This window comes from Panicum virgatum, chromosome 9N (assembly GCF_016808335.1).
Source record: "Panicum virgatum strain AP13 chromosome 9N, P.virgatum_v5, whole genome shotgun sequence".
Taxonomy (NCBI): domain Eukaryota; kingdom Viridiplantae; phylum Streptophyta; class Magnoliopsida; order Poales; family Poaceae; genus Panicum; species Panicum virgatum.
The window spans coordinates 60,392,586-60,407,212 of NC_053153.1; the positions used below are offsets into that span (position 1 = coordinate 60,392,586).

A 14,627-nucleotide genomic window follows, 5' to 3' on the forward strand; every position below is an offset into this window, starting at 1 on the left:
TCAACTATAATAATAATAATAAATTAATAATACTAAAAGGGCGAACAAATAAGCTTCCCATATCGAACAAATAAGAATATATGTACCAAGCTCATAAAAGGTATCAATAATTTGTATCAATATATTAATTTTTTAGCTTAACAGTGCATATAATCAAACATATCGAAAATAGTGAGGGTGACTTTTTCAAAATTGAATATCAAATTAAATAGTTTTAATCAAAATTAAATTACTATACAAAAATAATTATGTAAAGACATAACATTAATTTCTAAATACTGAGGGTTCTTATCTTGGCCAAATACATTGTCATGCAGGTGCAGCACAAAAATCAATGGTCCAATAATACTTAATAATTTTTCCTAACGTGAATATACTCTTTATCGAGACCTTGTGTTAGTTACATTGCTATGTAATATTTGGACTGTGAATGCACCTATTTACCAAGTTATCGTATTAAATTGGGCATTTTACAAGTTTTTGGACCGATTTGCACCCACCTGTCAAGTTATTGCATTAAATTGAATATTTTACAACTTGTTGGACTAATTTGCACCCACCTGATAAGTTGGTGTATGGTGGATGCAATTTACTCTAATAATAATACTAAAAGGGCGAACAAATAAGCTTCCCATGGCTACATAATGACAGGGCATGGAATGGTAAGAGCTAAATAAAACTAAAACATGGTAAACTAAAACATGGTAAGACTACAATCATGCAGAGCTGGGAATCTGGAATGCTTTCAGTGTCTTGACCTGCTTCGGTACCTGCAGTGCCATCACTCTATCAGCTGCTATCTGATGATTGGTGTGGATGATCCATTCTCACCTCTAGTTAAACTAGCATGGACAAATTACCTTGGTGAGCGAGAGGGTGACCGGGAACTGGAGCGTGAGCGAGAACGGTACCTTCTTGGGCTTCTGCTCCTACTAGAGCTTCTGCTATATCGCCGCCTTCTGCACGAGGAGATTATGATATTTCAGTGCAAACGGAAGATGTTCATTGAACTAGTCAACATAAACCATAACTTGTTAAAAAAATATTTTTGATCTCCAAATGAAAATGTGGTTTTGGAAGAAAAAAAAATCATGAATGAAGCAGCCACTTGCATAGCAAAGAAAACAAAATGGCTTTTACTAAGTTAACTAAACCACATACTTGGCATAATTGTCCAATGCTAAAAGAAAAGGAAAACATTGGCACTGAAATAACAAAGATTGGTTAAAGTACCTTGGTGGAGATCGGCTAAGACTTCTACTGCGGCTGCGACGCTTGTATCGACCCACTTCTGCAAGCTTTTCCTGCCTTTGCCGTTCCTGTTCTCGTTTTTTTGCAATCTCAGCAGCTGTGTCCTTTCGAACTGTTGACACAAACTAAGGATTAGCATCTTACATGCAGTAGTATCAACCAAGGTGTAATACAGGTAGAATGTAGCAATAAGCGCATACTTTGCTTGTTAAGCTGTTTGCTCATTATCCTCTTAAGTCTTTCTTGTGGTGTTTCTTTCTTTTCAGTCTGGGGAGTTTTACCAGTTACTCCAGAAGCACCCTTGCTTAGTTTGGCTAGTGCTGCTGATGTACTGTTAACATAAATGACATATTAGTAATGATGAAAAATACTGAGATAATGTTCCACTAACAGAGACATGCTCAAGTTAAGACAGCGTTTCATGCCAATCAAATAGAGTGAAGGGTTCTAGACAAATACAGGCGGAATATCAATCGCAAGCAACTTGGATGCACATACAGCTGCTCTCTCTTCATAACATTGTAATCATGATGACAAACCTGGGGAGGGGTTTCAAAAGTTTTGCGCTTCTTTCCTGTTCCACAGACAAAGAAGATGCAGGATCACTGTGAAGTGCCTCAAGAATTTGACCACCTGACGACCTGCAAGGATATGGAACATTATAGGCATAATAATTAGCAGGAGCAAAGAAACACAGGTCATGAACTCAATAGCTGATGGTAGATGTATGTATCACTGTATGTTAAATCCTCTTCCTGCTCAGAACACATATGAAATCATATAATGCATGCCTATCTGCAAATTGACTTATTTTTTACATCATAGATAAACATCAAGACCATGTCTTCACCTAACCTATTCCAGACATAGTCAGCTTTAGAATACCAGGACCAATGTAATAGGCTCCAGCAGAGAAAAGTTCGCCCAATGTATATGTGCGAATATTAAAGTTGAGTTTCCCGACCGGTTAGGTATGTCAATTCGTATTGGAGACGAAGGCGGAGAGATCCCTGAAACTTTTGGTTCACTGCTGTCATCTGAACCTCCAAATTCAGTAATGTATTCTACCCTTGGAGCCTTTGGCTTGCTTCGATAACTGCTTTCAGCATGTATGCTACGGCCATGGCGTCTAGAATAGGATGGTGAACGAGATCTTGATCGTGACCTTGATCTGTCAACATGAAATAGTTATGCAGAGAGCGAATACTTTTGTCAAAATAAAACTACAGCAAACATGGAATTACCTTCTGCCCCTCGAATACGCTTCATATGATGGGCTTCTTCGCTGTTCCCTGTATTGTTATACATTAAGGTGTCAGACCTAAGGGGAATTAACCTTGTCATAAAAATGATCTCACTCTGCTACTTTTATCATCTTTGTTAGACGAATGGTAGATAATGTTACCTATAAGGATCACGATAAGATACCCTTCCGACAGAACGTGCTGCCTCCCGCTCTTTCTCTCTCTCAATTTGGGAAGCTTTTCTTCTTTCCCTACGGCTCAACTTTTTCTGTATAACTTTATCATATCAGTACATGCTAGAAGCAAGTAGGTAGACAATACTGTAAGATATTAAAGTACTCACGATGGAAGGATCGCCTTTAATAATTTCTTTCTGCCGCTTCTCTTCTTCTTTAGCCTTTTTGTCCATGTAAACAAGCCAGTTATATCTTTTTACCCCAAATTCCTTGGCTATACTTTCCATCCGCTCATCATTGCTGTCATCACTACTGAAGTCCTTGTCATCGTCATCATCTTCTTCCTCTTCATCGTCATCATCACTGTTTAGGTCTTCAGGTTCCTCATTTCCATCACCTTTATATGAGTACCCAACCTGTGAATATGCACCTTTGCTAGCAGGAGGCTGTGAGGCTTGAGGTCTGCCAGAAACAAGAACAAACCATAACAAAGAGTAAAATCATAAGAACACAGGATGTGACAAAAAAATATATAAAGGCTAGCTAAAACATTATAGCATTTCATAGCAGATGATAAAGTTCATACAAATGGTAAAAATAAACATTAGGCATTAGTTAAGTCTAGGTACCAGGTACAATGTTATGTGCCTCATTATGTAAAGCTGGTTTACCTCTGGATTCTGGAACATTCAGCACAAAGGAAAATAGATAAATAATTTGTTATCTATGCGAGTGCCATGCATGTATTCGGTTGGTCCCAAGTCTAGCTATAGACCTACCAGTTCACAGAATTTGGAATGTCCAACTAAAAGGTTCCTGGTTGTTCAAAGCTTTGGCTCCTGGTGCACAAATGAGCTATATTATTTATAAAATCTACCCCACTCCCACACAATAGCTTCCCTCACGCTTCCTCCCTCCCTCTCCTTGCCTATGCGAAATTGCAGGCCCCTCAAATCAAACAATTATAACTGTCATTAAGGAGAATAAATGTTTCCATCTAATTGTCATTTAAGAGAAACAAATGTTTCCAAGGCCCGAGCTTGAACTTTTTTGCTCATAAACAGAGCATTGCAAGCCAATCTTGCTAGGAAATTAGGAAGACACGCGAACAGCAGATATTGGCAATGGCATGCATATCTGCACAAAACAGTGCCAAGTATACTAACTTGTGTAATTAACTGAAAATATTATTTTCAGGTGTACTGAATGACAATCAGGCAATTACAAGTTCACCTCGAGACTATGTAAATATTTTTTGGAGTCCATTATAATCATTTCCTAGTAACAGTTTCATTTTTTTCTTAGTGGCAAATAGTAGTGGAGGGTCTTACTGAACCAATAAGGGGGGGAGGTCATGTACAGATGTAACAGAAGAGCAATCAGCCAGGTTTAGAGTGTTAAAATATAAAAACATAACTTTTCGCCACACTGAATCTGGGGGGAAAAGGTCATGTACAGATGTAACAGAAGAGCAATCAGCCATGTTTAGAGTGTTAAAATATAGGAAAAAGTCCATTTTTGGCCATCGAACTATTGGGTGGGTTTGTTTTCGACCATCGAACTGTGAAACCAGGAATCTTTGACCATGGAACTGTGTAAACCGGTTAAACATGACCACTGAGCTGGTTTTGCTCCGTTTTGACTGGTTTTGACCGCCACGCTGGATCCAGTCGCCACATCACCGTGCTGACTCAGCAATAGGCCCACACGTCAGGTCGCCTCCGCCCTTATCTATCCACGGACGGCTGCGTGCGGCTGTAAAGCGGCGGCGCTAGGGTTAGAGAGGAGGCGGGGACTGAGTGCGGCGTTGGAGTGGAGTAGGTGGGGACTGAGCGGCATGGCAAGCTCGTGGAGCTCCAGCAGCTCGATGGATCCGGGAGGAAGAAGGGGGGAGGGATCATCCGCTCCCATCCCGTACAGGGAGGGGCCTCTGGAGTACTCGCCGCCGACGATGTGCAAGTGCTTGAAGAAGGCAGCGCGGTGGATTTCTTGGAGCAACGATAACCCAGGCCGACGTTACTTCACGTGTTATCATCGCCGGGTGAGTACATTGCTTCGATTTCTTGGCGATTTGTTGATTTCCGTTGAGATTTGGGGTCTTGTTTGATTTGGGAGTCCAAATTCGTACACAGGAGGGCGGATGCAACTTTTGGTGCTGGTTTGATCCACGACCTTCTCCATTCCTCCGCGAGCAGTGACGGTATGGGCATTGAAGAGGCAAAACAGAGAGTTGATGAACCAGCTTGCTGATACAGCAGTGACGGTCGAGGAACACAAGGGAGAGGTTACTGTATTGACAATGGACTTGGCTCTTTTTAATTTTGATATGTGAACATCAGCAAACATGTCCTCCTGCACAGTTGTTTTCATTGCCTCTAAGCTCCAAATTGCAGAAAAAAATTAACCAAAACGAGGTTGCATGCGAAGGGAGTACGATGGGTACCAATAGAGAACCACTAACCCGTGCTTCATCCACCCGGAGTCCTCCGCTTGCCAAATCGACCGTCGCAAGTACTCGCCGGTGATGGATTCTCGGGGCGGCGGCGCGTCTCGCTACGGCGGCGCGTCTCGCGGCCACGGCGTGTCTAGGGTTCGTCCCCTGCAGCGAGCCGTCCGTGGATAGATAAGGGCGGAGGCGACCTGACGTGTGGGCCTATTGCTGAGTCAACACGGTGATGTGGCGACTGGATCCAGCGTGGCGGTCAAAACCAGTCAAAACGGAGCAAAACCAGCTCAGTGGTCATGTTTAACCGGTTTACACAGTTCCATGGTCAAAGATTCCTGGTTTCACAGTTCGATGGTCGAAAACAAACCCGCCCAATAGTTCGATGGCCAAAAATGGACTTTTTCCTAAAATATAAAAACATAACTTTTCGCCACACTGAATCTGCAAGTCTACTTCTGTGCTTCTTAAGATGAACAATGTTGCACACATAGTTTGTCTTTGTCATTTGCAGCGAAAAGTGACAAAAGATCAGAGTAGATTCTCAGGAAAATAGCTTCCTTTCACCAACAACTGGATAGTGTTCTAGCAGCCACCAACATAGAAAATACAAAGTATTCAAGATAACTTATCCATGTTCTAGCACACTTGACTGAATCAGCATTAAAAAAAATTGATAAAACCAATCCAGTGACACAGGATGACTTTTTTTTATCAGACTTGTAGCATCCAGATTATGCAAAATGGAAATAGTTAAACATGTATCGGTGATAGCCAGCCATATGTGGATGCACGTGCCAAAGCAATTAATCCTCCAACGGACAAAAATGGTCAAATAAGAACCTTATAAGGCTACACCATTTGCTCCACCAGGAAGTTTCAATAACAATACTCGAATGCCAGTTGTCAGTTTAGCTTCCCAGAGCAACAACAAAATACAAATAACCTTGCGAAACTTGATTGATGTACATTACCGATTCAGAACTTGGATTAAATCAATTTTCATTTGGAAGAACAGAAACGAAACTCGAAAGAATGGGATGTGTCTGAAGAACTTTCTTTAGGTAGGTGTGTGAAAAATAGCGATCCACATGCCAGAGCAGTGGCTGAGTGGCATAGGAAACAAGTTTCTTTCATTACTATTGTCATTATTAGCTCTATATTCACATTTTATATCTTCGGCTCTTGTAGGGCAGAGTCTTTATGCTAAGCCAAACTGCTCAGGACTAAAGTATTTGGTTGGTGGTGGTGTCAACTGTCAATTAGTAGAGCAGAGAAATACTGCAGTCATTCCTTAAACATTTCACAACATTATTCTGCACATAAATGTAAGTTGCAAGAACAAAACTGGAAATAGATGGAATCAAACTTAGAGCAGGCATACTTCTCAAAGCTAAAAGGAAGAACAGCTTTTGCCTCCAGCTCTTGCACAACATGCTGCAAAGCCCCCTCATCAGAAACTGCGAGAAGAAACTAGGTAAATCTTCAGTAGGAATCAAGAAAAATTAGCATCCTTTCTGTTAAAAGTTAGGAAGCAACAAAATATGTGCCAGGTGAATCCCTCAAGTGATATAAATGGAAGCAAGACATGAAATTTGTACTACAACGATGGAAGAGAAACCAAAAAGGTACCGACATCCTCTACGACGGTGCTTAATCAAATCCCGATAACGTTCAAAATTAACAAATTCCTCTAACTCTTCCTCTTCTTCAGACTTTTCTGGGACTCGAAAAGGACGAGAGCTCGGGTCTCGGATGAAATCAAGTAGAGCACGACCATCAAATCTGCTCATTAAGACAGGGTATTAATTTCATTTTCATTTTTTACAAAGGAAAAGGATATATTATAATCAGGAAAAGTTGGTTACCTGTCAATCAAGACATCTTGCTTTCCATTCCATGGTATCCTACAAGAAAGCATGGTTAGTCAGTATTATCAGTCAAGCTATGCCAACAAACTATCCTTCTGCAGTCTGCACCATCACTATATTGATTAACCGACAATGCCATGGTTAAAAGGTTCATGAATCCACAACTTCTATGCATGGCTCAAATCAAACATCTACACTAAGTGCACAGAACTAATCAGGCCATCCATGAATCAGTAAACACAAGGTACGGCGACGCGATCTGCATCAGCTACACCGAACTTTCAATTCGTCAGCGGCCATCCAGTAAGATTAACCCAGCCTCCGCTACGACCAAGCATTACACGCCACCGAGAGGAAGGGTGAGAGAGAGAGGGGCACGCACAATCCCTGCTGGTCCTCGGTGGCTTGGTACAGGGCGTCGTCGCGGTAGACGCGACATCGCGAGCCGGAGACCTGGAGCGCCTGCTGCGGGTCGCCGCGGCGGCGCGCGAGGTAGGCGGCGCGGCGCTGCGCCCGGCGGCGGGCCGCGTCCATGAGGTCGTGGACCTTCCGCTCCGACCGCCGCGCCTCGTGCCACATCGCGCACGCCCTTCCGGAAGGTTCTGGAAGCGAAGACGGAGGACCTAACCCTAGGAGGAGGTGCGAGAAAGTAGAAACCACGGGAGGGGGAGCGATAAACTTTGTCCACGGGCGAGCGGGCGAGCCCCAGGCCCCAGCCCCCCTCCCGGTCCCACCCCCACCCCTCCGCGCACTGCCGCCGTCACCCCCGGTCCCTCCTCAGCGCACCACCACGCCACGCCATTCCCCATCTCTTTCCCCACCCACCACCCCCACTCAGGCTCACCGCCGAGCCGATCTCCGACGGCCGCCGCCATGTCGTCCGCCGCTGCGCTCCTCCTCCGCCCCACCTCCGCCACAACGCGCCCGCTCCTCCACCTACCCAGCCCCAAATCCTTGGTCCTCCGCCTGCACCCGTCTCGCCGCCGCCTGCCCGTTCCGCGCCTCTCCCTCGTGCCCACCACCTCCAGCAACAGCAACAATTCCCCTCACGCGCCGTCCCCTCCGGTCCCCTCGCCTGAGCCCGCGGCCCCGCCTCCCGTGCTCGCGAATTGGACCCCGCCGCGCGCGATCTGGCGGGGCCTCTCGGCGCTGCTCCTCGCGGGGCAGGTCTTCCACCGCGTCCTCACGGGCCGCGTCCACCGCCGCAACCTCCTGGCGCAGCTCCGTCGCGTGGGTCCAGGGAGCGCCGGGGTCGCGCTCCTCACCGCCGCCTTCGTCGGCATGGCCTTCACCATCCAGTTCGTGCGCGAGTTCACGCGCCTCGGCCTCCACCGATCCGTCGGCGGCGTCCTCGCCCTCGCGCTCGCGCGCGAGCTCTCGCCGGTCGTCACGGCCGTCGTCGCCGCCGGCCGCGTCGGCTCCGCATTCGCCGCCGAGCTCGGCACCATGCAGGTGTCCGAGCAGACCGACACCCTCCGCGTCCTCGGCGCCAACCCCGTCGACTACCTCGTGGTCCCGCGCGTCCTCGCCTGCGTGCTTGCGCTCCCGGTGCTGACACTGATCAGCTTCGTGCTTGGCCTCGCCTCCTCGGCGTTCCTGGCCGACTCTGTCTTTGGCGTCAGCGTCAGCATTATTTTGGAGTCGGCGCGCAGGGCGCTGCGGCCATGGGACTTGATCAGCTCCTTGCTGAAATCTCAAGTGTTTGGAGCCATTATCGCGGTGGTGAGCTGTGCCTGGGGTGTCACAACCCATGGAGGAGCCAAGGGTGTTGGCGAGTCTACAACATCTGCAGTGGTCGTTTCTCTGGTTGGGGTTTTCATTGCAGACTTTGCTCTGTCCTGCCTGTTCTTCCAGGGTGCTGGTGATTCACTCAAGTATGCAATGGGTTGAGGCAGGGTCACTGCAGAGGAAATTTTTGCTTTGTAGGAGCGTAGCATAGTCTTGTACATTAACAAGAATGGTGCAGCAGATTCAAATAGGCAAACATTGCAACATCAGCCGCTCTCCAGGTGACATGCATTAGTTTTTCCCCCTCATATCCACAAGAAGTCATTTACTGTTTTGTTATGCCTTTGTTGTGCTAAACTGCCGCTTGATTAGTTGACATTGATTCATGTGTAACTTATTCACGGAACTATTGGTCGAACCAGTGTAACACATACTAATTTAAGTATAAAGAAAATCTGGTTATTGTCTGCTTAGGGCAGCTATGTAAATACAGACTGCTTTAGAGATCTGCTGCTTTCAGAACAAAACAATGAAATAATACTGTTGTGCCTGGAAAAGCACATATACTCCTATTAAGAACATTGTTTTCATAGCAGTACAAATAATCTTGCCTCCTTAGCATTACGCATCCATGGATGATAAGACCTGAATATTTTGTTAGCAACTCTGGAAAATAAGGTGTTTGGACAGCCTTGTTTATTGAAAAGAAAATCAGTGCCTCTAGGTTCCAAGCTAGCCAGCCAGCAGTGATTTTCTCTCACACCAAATCGGCATCAGCCACTAGCCAGCCAGCAGTACTTTTCTCTGACAAAAAATCAGCACCAGCTACCAGCCACAGCCTGCCGAACAGAGCGATCCGCCAGATTGATGGATGTGTGAGACATAGGCACATAGCTATACTCAGCAAGCAGTGTTATCTAGTCGTTCGACTAATCGCGATTAGTCGTGATTAGTCGAGCTTATCGGTCCAGTGACCTTGATAAGGGACACCGAGTAGGTCTGAGCGACTAGTTTTCTAGTCGTCCGACTAGTCGTCGCCTAATCGCGATTAGTCGGACCGATCAGGCAGGAAAACGATCAGACTCAGGATTGTTTTCTGGGTTGTTTGAGTTGTGGGCTTCGGCTGGTGGTAGGCTGGCGAGGTGGCCCATTAGGTTTTTGGTCTATAGAGCCTGAGACAGAGCAGCTGCCGTCCACACACTCTAGGAGTCCGTCGCCACTTGCTGCACGTCCGCCGGCCCAACTGCTGGCCTGCTGCCCAGGAGTTCGGGCAGGACCCAGTGACCCTCTTCCTTCTGCTGCTTTATTCTGCCTCCACCAGCTGCCACCGCCAGCAGCACCTGAAGATGAGCTCCTCATCCTCCGACGGTGTCATGCTTCTGCTCTGTGCTCTCCCCTCCCCTGCTCTACTATCTACTCATGCTCGAGCTCCGCTTCCACTCTTGCTCTACTTTTGCTTTCCTTTGCTATTGTTCTAGCTTCTTTCTCTCCTCTGCTTAGTGTTATGTGTATGTGCAGATGTGGATCAACGACCATCATTGTTGTCTTCATGCTTGCTTTATATTAAGTAATATATAGCATATATATCATATCAGTCTTGGTACACATAGGACGACTATACAGATGACTAGGACCGACTAGGCTCGACTAATCGGCCTGATCGACGACTAATCGCGACTAGTCGCCTTATCGGTCCCATGGCGACTAGGTCCGACTAGACGATTTGAAAACATTGTCATCAAGGTTATTTTTTTTATAAAAAACCTAGCAAGATAATGGTACAATTGAAAATTGTTAGAACAATATCCTAGATGTTTTATTCTTTGTGGTGACTACATGTTGGAATTCCTCGGTTGAGCGTTCACACTATTGGTATCATAGATGCTTCATGTGATTAGCTGTTATTATTGCACATTTCACCTTTGATTTCAACATACACCTCTAGAATAAAGCTTTGGAAAGTTATGTGATTCTTGGTAAACCAATATTTTATGTTGCCAGCCCTTGCATCATCAGGACGTGTCTCTGCCTCTCTGGAATGACGAATTGGACTGTTTCATCTTCACTTATTTGGTTAAATTTCATCATTATTTGTTTGTCATGCTACTTAGGTAGGTTCTACTCTTCCTCCAAAAAAAAAGAAGTTATGTACTATTGTCCACAGGATTACTGCCTCATCTGGACATGTCTATGGAATAATGAATTGGACCGTTTCACCATCATTTGGTTAATTTTCACACTGTGGCCCTTGATTTGCTTGTCATGCAAATTACTCCTTTCATTCCAAATTATAGATTCTTTTGCCTTTTCTAGATACATAGATTTTTTGCTATACACTTAAATGTATGCAATATCTAGATACATAATAGAAGTTATACATCTAAAAAAGTCAAAATGAGCTATAGTTTGGAAATAAAATGACTGAGTAGGTAGGTTCCACTCTTCCTTGAAAAACAAAAATCCACAAGATTGCTTCTAAGTAGCTCGCCACGACCTTATACAAATACATCTTGAAGTATGAAAATTATATTATGAGGTGAGGTTTGTAATAACAATCTGCAGTCCCTTAAAATTAACAAAGATAATCACTACGGTCGCAGCCAGCCTGTTAACCATTGGTTGACAATATATGTTCACGAACATCACTTTGCCTAATAGTTTCTCATTTTCTCTGTCCAACTATTGCAAGTATCAACAGTGACAGATCCAAGAATGGATTAGCAGGGGGGCTTATTTCTTTTTTTTTTTGTCTCCCTTTCTTTCTTCTTCTTTCTCCTCGAAAATGGAGAGGGGCCTCAAGGGGGCTTCATTGTTTTGGGGGGTCCAGGGGGTGGTGTAACACCCCCGTTGCCACCGGCGATCGCCGCGGCGTGAGAAGTGCGGCAAGGCTCGGATTCTGTAGCGGCGGCGGACAGCTGACCCTGTCGCCCCGGTGATTCGATTCAGGGAACGAAAACAGAGTAGATACGTGTCCTCGCACGATTACACGGCGCGGGATATATTTCCCCAGCCAGTCACTGCCACGCAGGGCCCACACACAACGTCACTCTTCTTTCCCGCGCTACACAGTACATTTCCACCCAATGAACACGGCTTCACAGTGCGGTCTTGACATCTCCTCCCGCACGATCACTTGCTTGTCCCCAAGCAAGAGCATCTGGAAAAGCGTTGCTTGAGCACGTAGTAGTCTTCCCAAGTAGCGGATGATGATGGAATGGAACTCCACTTGATGAGCACCTGTGGAACCGCCGTGCCGCCCTTCTGTACCAAGTGACGATCGAGCACCTGTTCCGGAACCACATCTGCGGCATCCAACTGAATGTTAACAGGGAGGTCAGAGTATACCGGTGTATGATCGGGGACAAAGGCCTTCAGCTGTGACACATGGAACACTGGATGGATAAGAGAGTGAGCAGGAAGATCCAACCGGTAGGCACACGCTCCTATACGCTCCAAAATAGTATAGGGACCAAAATACTTCATGGCCAACTTGGGAAACAGTCTGTTCACCAGAGAAGACTGAGCGTACGGCTGGAGTTTGAGCAACACTGAATCGCCCACCTGAAAAGTGACATCCTGACGCTGTTTGTCGGCATACAGCTTCATACGCGCTTGAGCTTTCAGGAGATGTTCTTTGAGCAACTGGAGCTGTAGTGCTCGTTGAACTAGGAAGTCAGAAACTTGGGGAGCAGCATCTGGAGGAACAGGAGAAGGAACCCCCAACGTTGGTTCATAACCGTAAAGAGCTTTGAAGGGAGAGCAGCCCAAGGCTGTATGAAAGTTTGTGTTATACCAAAATTCAGCCTGAGCTAACCAATTCTTTCATTGTCGTGGATTGTCACTGACAGCACACCTGAGATACATATCGAGGCATTGATTAACACATTCAGTCTGCCCGTCCGTTTGGGGATGATAGGCAGTACTGAACCTGAGCTTAACCCCGACCAGCTTGAATATTTCAGTCCAAATAGCACTAGTAAAAATTCTGCCCTGGTCAGACACTATGGTCTGTGGAAGGCCATGTAACTTAATGACTCCATCATAAAGAACCTTGGCCACTGAAAGAGCTGAATATGGATGTTTGAGAGTAAAGAAATGTGTATATTTCGTGAATCTGTCAACAACCACCAGAATCACCTCATGGCCATCAGATTTAGGCAAGCCTTCGACAAAATCTAGAGAAATATCCTGCCACACTCCTTGAGGAACTGGCAATGGTTGTAGCAAGCCCGGGGGGTGAGTATTGAGATGCTTTGCTTGTTGGCAGATTTGACATTGTTTGACAAAGTGTTCCACATCTTGTTTCATTCCTTTCCAGCTGAACAATCTCTTAACTCTATGATAAGTAGGCAACTGACCAGAATGTCCTCCCACTGCACTGGAATGCAGTGCTGCAATAAGTTTAGTCTGCAGAGCTGAATTGGAGCCAATCCAAATTTTATCCTTGTATCTAATGAGGCCATTGTGCAGAGAGTAGCCTTGGGCATCAGGATTGGAAAGGGCTAACCGAGAAAGCAAAGCCTTGGCATGTGGATCAGTGGCATAAGAATTAAGAACTTCCTGAGCCCAAACTGGTTGTGCAGAAGACACTGACTGAATGGCCATCAAATGTCCCATTCTGGAAAGAGCATCAGCAGCCACATTTTCTTTACCTCTCATGTAAACCACTTTGAACTGGAGGCCCATGAGCCTAGTCATTGCCTTGCGTTGCATTTCAGAATGTAAATTCTATTCATTAAGGAAGGATAAACTCTTATGATCAGTAATTATGACAAACTCCTGTCTCTGAAGATATTGCCTCCACTTCTCAACAGCCATGATTAAGGCCAAGAACTCTTTTTCATAAATGGACATGTGCTGATGTTTTAACCCCAAAGCCTTGCTAAGAAAAGCAATAGGTTGTCCTTTCTGCATAAGAACTGCCCCAATACCATGATCTGATGCATCTGTTTCCACTTCAAATGGGTTCTGGAAATTGGGCAATGCCGGAACAGGTGTGGTAGCCATAACTTGTTTGAGGAGATCAAAAGCCTGCTGTGCAGTAGAAGAACAAACAAACTGATTCTTCTTGAGTAACTGAGTGAGTGGCTTAGCAAGAACCCCATAATTCTTCACAAATCTTCTATAGTAGCCTGTTAAACCCAAGAAACCCCTGAGCTCACTGACAGATACTGGAGTAGGCCATTGCAGCATGGCACTAGTCTTACTAGGGTCAGTAGAGACACCTTCATCAGAAATAATATGACCCAAATACTCCAATTGATGTTGGGCAAAAGAACACTTGCTGGCTTTCATATAAAGTTTGTGTTCTCTGAGTTTGGCAAACACCTGATCCAGGTGAGACAGATGGGTGTCTAAAGAGGGACTATATATGAGAATATCATCAAGAAACACCATGACAAATTTTCTTAAAAAGGGCTCCAGAACCTCATTCATGATGCACTGAAAGGTAGCTGGTGCATTAGTTAAGCCAAAGGGCATTACTCTGAATTGATAGTGACCATGATGTGTTTTAAAAGCTGTTTTGTATTCATCAGATGCCTGCATTCAAACCTGATGATACCCAGATTTCATATCTAACTTTGAAAAATACTTGCTGCCTACCAGTTTCTCGAGAATTTCTTCAATGATGGGCATAGGAAATCTGTTCTTGATTGTAAGATCATTCAATCTTCTGTAGTCGACACAAAAACGCCAACTCCCATCTTTTTTTTGAATCAACAGTACAGGAGAAGCAAATGGACTGGTGCTAGGGATCACCAGACCAGCAGACAACATTTCCTTCACTTGTCTTTCTATTTCATCTTTATGTTGGGGAGAGTACCTATAAGGTTTAGCATTTACTGGGACAGCTCCAGGAAGTAATGGAATGGTGTGGTCATGAACTCTATTAGGGGGCAAGGACTTGGGACAG

The 14,627-nt window shown here is 45.2% G+C and overlaps 2 protein-coding genes across 3 annotated transcripts; one reads left to right on the top strand and one right to left on the bottom strand.

Annotated features, from left to right (window-relative positions):
• Positions 1 to 477: 477 nt before the first annotated feature.
• LOC120692215 (CLK4-associating serine/arginine rich protein-like) lies at positions 478 to 7,637 on the bottom strand. 2 transcript variants are annotated; one of them, XM_039975457.1, is made up of 13 exons: positions 7,368 to 7,637; positions 6,983 to 7,021; positions 6,751 to 6,899; positions 6,499 to 6,574; positions 2,839 to 3,133; positions 2,657 to 2,763; positions 2,496 to 2,543; positions 2,216 to 2,422; positions 1,791 to 1,892; positions 1,452 to 1,582; positions 1,234 to 1,363; positions 861 to 956; positions 478 to 770 (listed from the first exon to the last, which is right to left on the bottom strand). In XM_039975457.1, the coding sequence occupies exons 1-13, from the start codon at positions 7,562 to 7,564 to the stop codon at positions 746 to 748; spliced, it is 1,602 nt and encodes a 533-aa protein (XP_039831391.1). In that variant the 5' UTR covers positions 7,565 to 7,637; the 3' UTR covers positions 478 to 745. The 2 variants fall into 2 exon arrangements, with proteins under 2 accessions (XP_039831391.1, XP_039831389.1); XM_039975455.1 differs by having other exon boundaries at positions 861 to 959; positions 7,368 to 7,636.
• A 142-nt stretch (positions 7,638 to 7,779) lies between these two features.
• LOC120692216 (protein TRIGALACTOSYLDIACYLGLYCEROL 1, chloroplastic-like) lies at positions 7,780 to 10,963 on the top strand. Its single transcript, XM_039975458.1, has 2 exons — positions 7,780 to 8,994; positions 10,715 to 10,963. Exon 1 carries the CDS (start codon positions 7,859 to 7,861, stop codon positions 8,873 to 8,875), a length of 1,017 nt encoding a protein of 338 aa, XP_039831392.1. The 5' UTR covers positions 7,780 to 7,858; the 3' UTR covers positions 8,876 to 8,994; positions 10,715 to 10,963.
• The last annotated feature ends 3,664 nt before the right edge of the window (positions 10,964 to 14,627 follow it).